Source organism: Xenopus laevis, chromosome 2L (assembly GCF_017654675.1).
Source record: "Xenopus laevis strain J_2021 chromosome 2L, Xenopus_laevis_v10.1, whole genome shotgun sequence".
NCBI lineage: Eukaryota > Metazoa > Chordata > Amphibia > Anura > Pipidae > Xenopus > Xenopus laevis.
The window spans coordinates 169,975,850-169,986,152 of record NC_054373.1 but is presented as its reverse complement, the minus strand read 5'-3'; the positions used below and the strand labels follow the sequence as shown (position 1 = coordinate 169,986,152).

At 35.8% G+C, this 10,303-nt stretch overlaps 1 protein-coding gene across 6 annotated transcripts in view; it reads right to left on the bottom strand.

Moving 5' to 3' along the window:
- The window catches only part of gria4.L (glutamate receptor, ionotropic, AMPA 4 L homeolog), a 209,384-nt gene that overhangs the window by 20,795 nt on the left and 178,286 nt on the right, over positions 1-10,303 (bottom strand). For 4 of the 6 annotated variants that reach the window (XR_005965215.1, XM_041580813.1, XM_041580811.1 and 1 more), the window contains 2 exon segments: positions 7,969-8,216; positions 36-150 (listed from right to left, as the gene is read on the bottom strand). Coding sequence is in view for 5 of the 6 variants with exons in the window: in XM_041580813.1 (XP_041436747.1) it covers positions 36-150; positions 7,969-8,216 (363 nt within the window). In the remaining variant the exon portion in view is untranslated. 6 annotated transcript variants of the gene reach the window in all.

Below are 10,303 nucleotides of genomic sequence, written 5' to 3'. Positions count from 1 at the left end.
TACTGTTTACCCGCTGTGGTGACATTGAGGCTAACCTTGGAGTCACCTCCCCCGCTGCCACATTCGCCTTTGTCGTACCACCATTTGTTTTTCAATTTGTCCAACAGGCCTTGTTCATTCAGTTTTAAAACTGCCAGGTTAACAGCATTTCTTGAAACGATAAAACATATCTTGTAAGAAACTGCATTGCTTTGGAAAATGTTAGGAAAAGGGACGAAACTTCGGATATGATCTCGCGTCACATGCTAAACAAACCTCTCATTCATATTCCAAAAAAAAAAGAACTGTAACAAATACATTGTTATATTGCAACTTTTGATTCATGACTGTGAAAAAAATCTCTTGTTTTAATTTCCTAGATTGTAAAGAAGAACAATGGTCTGTATTACATACATCAGTTATTTAAAATAAAATCAGAAGTATTTCTATTGCAAGAGCCAGGATTGGCAAGTAGAGAAGCTGCATATGCATCTGCTCACAATGTGCACTCTTGGGGGCTCATTTATATTCACAGGCGCAGTAGGCAACTTGCAATTTTCCCGCAGTGAGTTGTACTTAAAACCACTTTCATTAAAGGTACTTGCGTCAAAATGTGTACATACTTTGCAAATTGTATCCTCAATGACGCTGGAATTCTGGGGGAAAACTCTCCCTTGTGCCAAAGCAGTATGGAGAGTGGGCTTTATTCACTACGCTTGTGGATGTAAATGAGCCCTTTTGTGTTTTCGGGTTTCATTATTTAATATTTATTTTAAGCACATTGCAGCCCTAAAGCATTTTAATTTACCTTTCTAGACTATTAAGCAAAATAAGCCTTTAAAGGTATAAAATAGGATATGATGTGATGGATAACAAAAAAAAACCAAGCAGAAAATATATCTAATCTTAAATCTAAGTGAAAATAAAAAAGACATTTAAATGCATATGTAGAAATAGGACTATCCTAATAAGCATTATACAATGCCTTCAGCCTTGTGCTTTTATATGGTATGGGAACTCCTCGGTTATATTTTACAATAGGGTACTTTATTCACTATATATAAAGAATGTTGCAATGAAAACATGAGAAGTGATGGGATGTACCAAGAATATTGCAGACTCTTTAGTGTGTTGATTGCAGTAGGGGGATAACAGAGGATTACAGTTTTGCTTTCAAAGACAAAAGGTCCTCTGCACTCAACCCATTATCAATATATTAAGGACATTGAGAAATGTTGTGCATTAAGCTACTAAAAAAATGCCTTCCCCTTTAAACAAAACAGGGTGTGTCCATATATTGCAATATATTTAATATGGCCAACTATATTGCAATATAATGGTTTAAATTTTTGCGGTGAGCACAACCTTCCTTTTTTGTTTTATTTACCACAGGCGCAGTTGCCAGCTCCATATTGTAGTTCCCATCATTCACAGCTACAGTCAGGTGATCCCAGTGGTGGCCAATAAAAGGGCTAACATGTTTTGGAGTTTCAACCTTGAAAGCAAGCAAGTTGCAGGTAAAATGTAGTCCCTATTTAAAATGTATAATGAAGCAGTAGAATTCTTAATGAATCAGATGAAAGTGAGTGTAGGACTGGCCAGACCAGGGATGATGTTGACATAGTTGGCCAGCTTAAATATTTTGCAATATATGGACACACAATCCCTGTTTTGTGGGGAAGGCATTTTATAGTAGCTTAATGCACTTAATGCCTTAACCTGCCTGCCGAATTGCTGTTTTAGCCTATGGGGGACCTCCCAGAACCAATTGGTGGACTTTGAAAAAAATCTGTTTTTTTAAGAAAAAACTTTGAATCAAATTCGTTTGAATACAATGTTATTTTGATTTGTACGATTCGAATTAGAATGAAAATGGCCTATTCACCCGAAAAAAAACGTAGATTTTTTTAAAATATTTTTTTAAGTTTTTTTATTCAAAATTCGACCCTTGATAAATCTGCCCCTTAATGTCCCTAATATATTGATAATGAGTGAGTGCAGAGGACCTATTGTCTTTGCCTTGGTCTTTATGAACATTCATGTCTCAGTGTTTACATCATAATTCATACACGTTTTAGAACACTGCTGATGTGAATACATATCATTCTGCAAAGTTCCTTTTCGATTAACCTTCCTGCTATTTTAATTTAGTTTGGCATTGCCTACAGTTTTCCCTGCTGACTACCCTCTGCTCCCTTCCCTGATCTAACTGTGCATTTACTGGCTTATGACTCACAATCACATATACAACTACAATTGTCTTAGCATCTGATTTTTAAATAATGTCTATGGTTGTGTTTGTCACAGGCGCTGGTGGAAGACCTACAACCCAAGTACTGTAATGTTTGATCCTGAAAAGATGCATATAGATCAAAGTCTACCTTCAGCATAATGAACTTTTAAGGAAAGTTGCACACTTCAAAAAGTGTGGGATGTATACGTTGCTTTACTGTATTTAATGGGAAAAGCTTAGAGGATTCATATTCAATCAATTAGAAATATGAGACAAAAATTTTATAGTTTGAAAAAAATTCTTTCCCCTCTATGAGCCATGAAAAGAAGGTGGCCTTAAGCAAAGACAAGAGGACTATTATATTCTACACCATTAGATACAATTTGTACTGCAGACATGTTTTAAATAATTTAACAACTATTGAGTTGTTATATATGCATACATGCATAACATATGATATGTTAACTTTATGTTATGTAGAAGTGGATTCATATATAAATATATACATACGTTTTCCAATGTTGTGGTTTAAAACATCTTGAGGTATATTGATCAAAAAGTGAAGTTAGAGGTCGCCACAGTCCTCTAGAGTGAAATTCCGCCACTCTCCATTCATTTCTATGGGATTTTTTAAAGAGTATTTATCAATGGGTGAAAGTGAAAGTTCATCCTTTGATAAATACGCCTTTCAAAATCCCATAGGAATGAATGGAGAGTGGCGGAATTTCACTCTAGAGGACTGTGGCGGCCTCTAACTTCACTTTTTGATAAATATACCCCCTAGTTCTCTAATTAGTTACAACTTGGATCAGTCCCAATTGCAACAAGCACCACAGTGATTAAAACTTCCAAATTTCAGTAATTCATTTCCCCCCAGAATTACCAAATATTACAAATTGTTTTCAGGCACACAATTTTCTGATTAAAGTGTTTTTAAGTCACTGTCTTGCAGCTAATTAAATTACGTGGAAATCATTTTAAATATTTTATTCAATATTTATTTTTAAAATGTTCTGAAAAATAGATTTAACCTCTATTGTGACTCTGCACCTGAAAACATGACTAAATTAATATTTTTTATTAAATTAGGTAATGTATAAAATGCTTTACAATTCAATGTGCAAGAATGAAACACTGACTGCATACAGCTGAAGAGCTCCAGTGTGTAAGATAATACATATTTTTCAAAAATCTGTGATTTTTGCTAATTTTATAGATATATAGGTTTTGTAGCAGTAGCAGGGAATTATATTATTATTGATGGTTATACATACCTCTTGCATACAGAGGGTCAGGCTTCCTTAAGAAAAAGCTGCAGTATAAGCTATAATCTAGCCAGTCCATTTCTGGGACATTTTGGTGTGAAGATAAATTACAGACTTTTAATAAAAAATTTCATTTCCTACAAAGTTTAATTACACCATCAGATACTTTTTCTGCATTTTTTAATAATTCAACAACTGTAATGACACATGCCACCCATAGGGGTGTGAAGTCCTCTTTTTATTTATAAATATATATATATATTTAAAGGATCAGCATTCCCAATTAACTGTGATCTTTATTGAGATACTACATTATGTTTTATTAATAAAGATCACTGTTTAACGTAACTGGGAGTGCTGATCCCTTGGATAAGTATATATATTTACTTGAGAAAGGCCTTGGAGGAGGCCGAAACGTTGGTCATTAACTTTAAATAAATCAATATCTATTTTATAAGTCCTGAGAGTGCGGCTCATCTTCTGTTTTCTTTATATATATATATATATATATATATATATATATATATATATATATATATATATATATATATAGTTATATATAGTAATTTTGCATAAATATATCTAGCATAAAAGCACTTTCTGGACTGTGTTGTGAAACCTAGGGGGGCAAATTCAAAACTGAAGAGAATTTGTGTTTTTAAGTTTTTTTCCAAATTTTAAAAAACTCAAAAATGTGAATTCCATGCTCTATCATGAAAAAAATTGAATCTCAAAACTCAATCACTAAAACAAAAACAGGAAAAACAACTTAAACCCTTTAAAATGGCATTCTGCTGATCATTCTCAACAAGATCAGAATTCGGATTTATTTATAAAAACTTGAATAATAAAATACACCTACAGTTATTTTATTCAAGTTTTTTGAACTTAATACATTTAAAATACTCAAGTTTCAGAATTCAAAAAATAGAAGCAATCTTAATTTTTTTTTCTGAAAAAGACTCAAATCATGGTAAGAAACAGAATTTGAATGTTGCTAAATTTGCCCCTAATGTTTGGCTTGGTTGCAGTTTGGTTCAGGTACTTGAAGTTGGTTACATAGGAAGACTCAGCTGACGCAAGCACAAACATGACTAAACATTTCAGTAAATTATTTCCCCCCAGTATTACTCTACTAAATATTACATGTTTCAGGCACACTTTGTGAAAGTGTATTTAGCCTCTAAAGCAGTGATTCTGTGTCTGAAAACATTAACTTATGAAATTAGAAAGTTTTGTAAATTTAGAAAAATTAAAGTAAAGTAAAGGTAATTGGTAATGAAGAAAATTTTATAAAATTCAGTATAAGAAAATGCAACATTGACCATGTAAAGCTCACTGAAGTGTCCCAGTGTGAAAGATAATGTATATATTCTGAAAATAGTTTTGTCAAGTATACAGACCCAGTTTTAGCTGGGCATTATATTATTACTGATGGTTATACATGCCTCTTACATACAGAGGATCATACTTCCTTAAGAATGTCCCTTACTAAGATCACAGTTATGTAGCCATTAAATGTTTTCTTTTAAGCAATTTTTCTGCAGTATAGGCTATAAACCAGTGCTTGGTCGCAGGCTATTTCTAGGACATTTTGGTGTCAAGAGGAACCACACCGATTATTAATAGTTTTATGCCTCCCTGGCTCGTAAACTTCTAAAATAAAATTAATATCGGCAGAAAATCGTGTTTCATTCCCTACAAAATTGAATTTACGGTTTGCTAAATGAAGAGCCGAGCTGATGAATAATAATGAGTTCATAGACGGAGTTATGGACAAGTAATTATGAGAGGGTTCTTTAGCTGTGATAAAAGCCATAACCATTTACGATTTCACAGCACAATAGCAAAATGAAAGTTAAAAAAGGCAGATTTATCAAGGGTCGAAGTGAAAATTCGAATGAAAAAAATTAACATTTTTTGTGTACTTCAACTAGGGAATAGTCCAAATTCTATTTGAAATTGGAAAAAAATGTCAATATTGAAAATTATCATGTACTGTTCGACCATTCGCCATCTAAAACTTAATTGCTGTTTTGGGGGACCTCCTAAAACCTATTTGGAGTTAATTGGTGGACTATGAAAAATCATAGTTTTTATATGACAAAACGTAATTTCGAATTCGATCAAATGCGATATTACTTCGATTTGTACAATTCGAATTTCGAACAAAAACGGCCTTTTCATCTGAAAAAAAACCTGTTTTTTTAATACGTTTTGGTTGGTCTTTTTTTTCAAATTTCAACGTTTTTTTTATTCGAAATTCTACCCTTGATAAATCTGCCCCTCAATGTCAATTTAAAAAAAAACGGATGTTTAGGCGACTACCCTATGAACAAGTCAAACAGTGTGGTTTAAGTAATATGTGGAAAGCCATGTAAAAGCAAGTGAGTGTAACAACTGAGTCTGGATGTAGAATAATCATCCAATGCAATGACACAATGGGAACCCACAACAGCAATGAAGCACTGTATTGCCACTCTATTTGGCTAGAGGTTTTATTGTGACATTTCTCTCTGAGAAGGACACTGCAATGAAGAAGCATTGTATGCTACCAGTGTCGGACTGGCCCACCGGGATACCAGGAAAACGCCCGGTGGGCCCAGGTGTCAGTGGACCCTCATGCTGCTAAACATTTGGCCTATTTCCTGGCCATTCCATATTTCTATGAGAACAAAGAGGCTAAATAGATGGAAAAATATAGTATAGTATTAGAGACAAGGAGAATAGAGGTTGAGTGAGAAGACAAAGAAAAATAGTACTAAGAGTGGGCCCCTGGTCTAAGATTAATTGGTGGGCCCCTGGTCAAAGGTTTTTGAGTGGGTCCCTGGTGTCCCAGTCCGACACTGTATGCTACAGTATTTCTGTTGGATTTGATTTCTGATTCATATCCTTTTAACCATGAACAAATCACTTTCTTTCTTTCTCACAGGAAGTGTTCTCCCTTTAATAAAGACACCCCAAATATCTTGTTGGAGAGCTGTGAAACTTCCTTCTGGTGAACCGTGATGAGCTCTGTATCTACCATTTGATAAATATTCCCCATACTGTGAATATTGAATGGGAATATGCTACCGTAAAAAAAAGGAAAATGCGAGTAAGCAATTAACTATCCATGTTTTCACAGCTATAAAAAAGGCACATTTTTGTGGTTCTGTTTCTCAGGTAATATATTTCACATTAGTTTTTCCTGAGGCATGGCCAATTGCAGTCATTTTAGAGCAAGATTAGGGTTCTTCCTTTATAAATAATCATCTTAAGAGCAATTTCTTTGGCTGCAGCTGCTTGTCACCTTTTCTTTCGTCTTACTCTAGGACGGTTACCTAGTTTTGCGTTATTTCGATTTATTATCTTGAGTCATTTTTGGAAGCACCTGGACATTGGCTTTTCCCACTTTGTGCTTTTCCTATTTTCCTACTACAGCTGTGGGCTGGTGCAGGGCAGCACTGACTTCTAAATGTAGCCTAAAGAGAATGCCTGTGATGTTAGATAAAGAAAGCATAAAGACAAAAGGGCCGATTCACCAAGGGTCGAATATCGAGGGTTAATTAACCCTTGATATTCGACTGGGAATTAAAATACTTTGAATATCGAAGTCGAAGGATTTAGCGCAGATAGTACGATCGAACGATTAAATCCTTTAAATCCAACGATCGAAGGAATATCCTTCGATCAAAAAAACTTAGGAAAGCCTATGGGGACCTTCACCATAGGCTAACATTGAGTTCGGTAGGTTTTAGATGGCGAACTAGGGTGTCCAAGTTTTTTTTAAAGAGACAGTACTTCGACTATCGAATAGTCGAACGATTTTTAGTTCGAATCCTTCGATTCGAAGTCGAAGGTCGAAGTAGCCCAAAAAACACTTCGAAATTCAAAGTTTTTTTACTTCGAATCCTTCACTCGAAGTTAGTGAATCGGCCCCAAAATGTACAAAAACGCAGCACTTTGTTCATAAAACTGGAAATTAACACAATGAAGCATTCTTGCCTCATCACTTTGGTTAAGGCTTTTGGTCTGAGGGGAAATGGTCTGTCTGTTTGGTCTAAAGGGACATAACATGAAATTACAGGGTATTGATCTCTAAGTGGCTGTATACATGGCAGAAATGGCAAATGCACTGTGACTGTGCGGACATGCCACAAAGGAGCTGTGCGTGTTGTAGATTGCATTTCATGTGACTGCAAATGAAACACTATATAGTTCAAGACATTGTCAGAAAATAACAACTGCACCCTTTCACTTGTAAGTCCGACTTTATGTATTACACTTGCTTGCATTTACATGGTCTTAAAACAAGGCACTCTGAATAGATCTGAAGCGGTTACCTGTTATCTGCATAAAGAATGTAATGAAGAATAGTAAAGGAACATACCATGTTCACAGACAGTACGCACACCACTCACACACAAAAAATAAAAAAAATCTCAGGGACATCAGGGAAGGTGGAATACTATAACAACACATATAATATTGTTATACTATTCCACCCACCTTAATTGAGAGTGCTTGGGGGTTGCCACTCCGTATCCTTTGGAATCCAGATTTCCTCCAACTTTCATCGTGTCACAAGGCTTTCTCTGCTCGATGTACTCATTCATGGTGGACTCCAGTAGAAAGGCAAACTTTCCCTTGGATTTCCGAACACGAGCTACCCCTTCTGCTGTCGTTTTTGTGAAAACTGATGGCTCTGCAGATTTCATATAGGTCCACATCTTTTCATACACAGCGATTTTAGATCTCTGCCGGGAAAAAAAAAACGAGATTTCTTTACTAAAAGAAACAGTGATGAGCTTTTAATAAACAAGAGCCATGAATATTCTGTAAATTGTACCCTTTGGGGCACATTTACTGAGGGTCGAAGTGAATTTTCGAATTCAAAAACTTCGAATTTCGAAGTAATTTTTGGGTACTTCGACCATCGAATAGGCCAAAATTCGATTTGAATTGAAAAAACTCGACCATTCGAAAATCGAAGTACTGTCTCTATAAAAAACTTTGAATTCAACACTTCGCCACCTTAAACCTGACGAATTGCTATGCTAGCCTATGGGGAACTCCTACAACCTATAGCCAATGTTTTTAGAAGTCAAAGTTTTTTTTTTTGAAAATCGTTTTATTGATCGATTAAATAGTTCGTTTCTACGATCGATCGAACGATTTTAGTTCCAACAAAAAAACTGACTATCGAATTTTTTCAATTCGATGGTTGAATTTCAAAGTTTCGAAATTCAAAGCTTCGAAATTCGACCCTTAGTATATGTGCCACTTAGTGATAATGACACTAATTATAGTCAGCACGTGGAGGCCTATTTATTAACAGTCTAATTTTCGTGGTTATAGGGGTTTTTGAAACACGACTATGCACAATTTCTCTAAAACCGCAAATGTCATGATATTTATTAAAAAATCTGAATATAAAAAATTAGGAATGGGAAAAGTTGCAGAAAATCCACAGAAAATTTAAAGGAGAAGGAAAGGTTAAAACTAAGTAAGCCTTATCAGAAAGGTCCATCTTAATATACCAGTAAACCCCCAAAGTAGTGCTGCTCTGAGTCCCCTGTCAAAAGAAACACTGCATTTCTTTCCTTCTATTGTGTACTCATGGGCTTCTGTATCAGACTTCCTGCCTTCAGTTTAAACCTCATTGCCCTGGGCAAGAGCATGCTCAGTTTGCGCCTCTTCCCCCCCTCCCTTCTCTGCTGTAATCTGAGCCCAGAGCAGGGAGAGACTCAGGCAGGAAGTGATGTCACGCCATGTTAATATTGCAGCTCCTATCCTAAACAAACAGAGAGTTTCTAGAGCTTTTTACTCAGGTATGGTAAAACATTCTACAGAATAAATATAGCATTCTAGCTTGCACTATTGCAGCTAATCTATTGGCAATAAAATGCCTCTGTAGCTTTCCTTCTCCTTTAAGAAAACCTTTTGGGTTGTTGCAGATGTAGCCCTGCAAGCTTATTACATTTGTTTGTGGATTGTTATGTTATTGAGAGAGCAGCAGTGTAAATAATAATGTGAACCAAGAGATTACAGAGCCCAGAAGGCCGTGCTCTACAGATGAAGTGGGACAGAGGAAATCCTCTTGATGGAGGAGGGGAGAGAAGGAAAGGGCTTGAGGAGAAAGGCTGAGAGCTGATGGAGATTTTTGTGAATGGCCAGTATGTGTGTACTTTCCTGACTCACATCTCAGTAGTAAGTGTGCAGCAGTACTGAGATAAAGGGAAACCAATAGATTATTTGTGCAACAGAAACCCAGGGATTGACTGTACAGCAGTGATGGGCGATTCTGTGAAACGGTGACAAAAATCAATGGGAATCAAAATAGTTAAGATGCGCGTCAATTTTGACATGAGACAGTTTTTATATGCGTGACTATTTGGTCCAAATGCATTAAAGTCAATGGGAGTCTGAATAATTTTGACGCACAACAATTTTTATGTGCGTGACTACACACGCAAATTTTTTTTTTTTTGACGCTGTGGATTTTTCGCCGACGAATTGCCGCCACAGTTTCAAATTAATTTAAAATAGTGTCTGTTGAATTTATTCGCCCATCACTACTGTACAGTATAGTTTCCCTCAGACAGACTCTGCAGAAGGAACATTCTGTGCCATATGCTACAGGACACTCATTACACCAAGCCACTGTGGGATTATTAATGCTGGCCAATACAAAGTGGAGTACAGAGTCAAGGATAACTACATTTAAAGTGACAACACACATTTAAATCTAATAGACAAAGCTCAGTGATCCTGGGAGTGAATGTTTCTTTAAGGGCCCCAACATTGCTGGCTTTTGGGACCTTAGGGGAGCTCACAAATATCC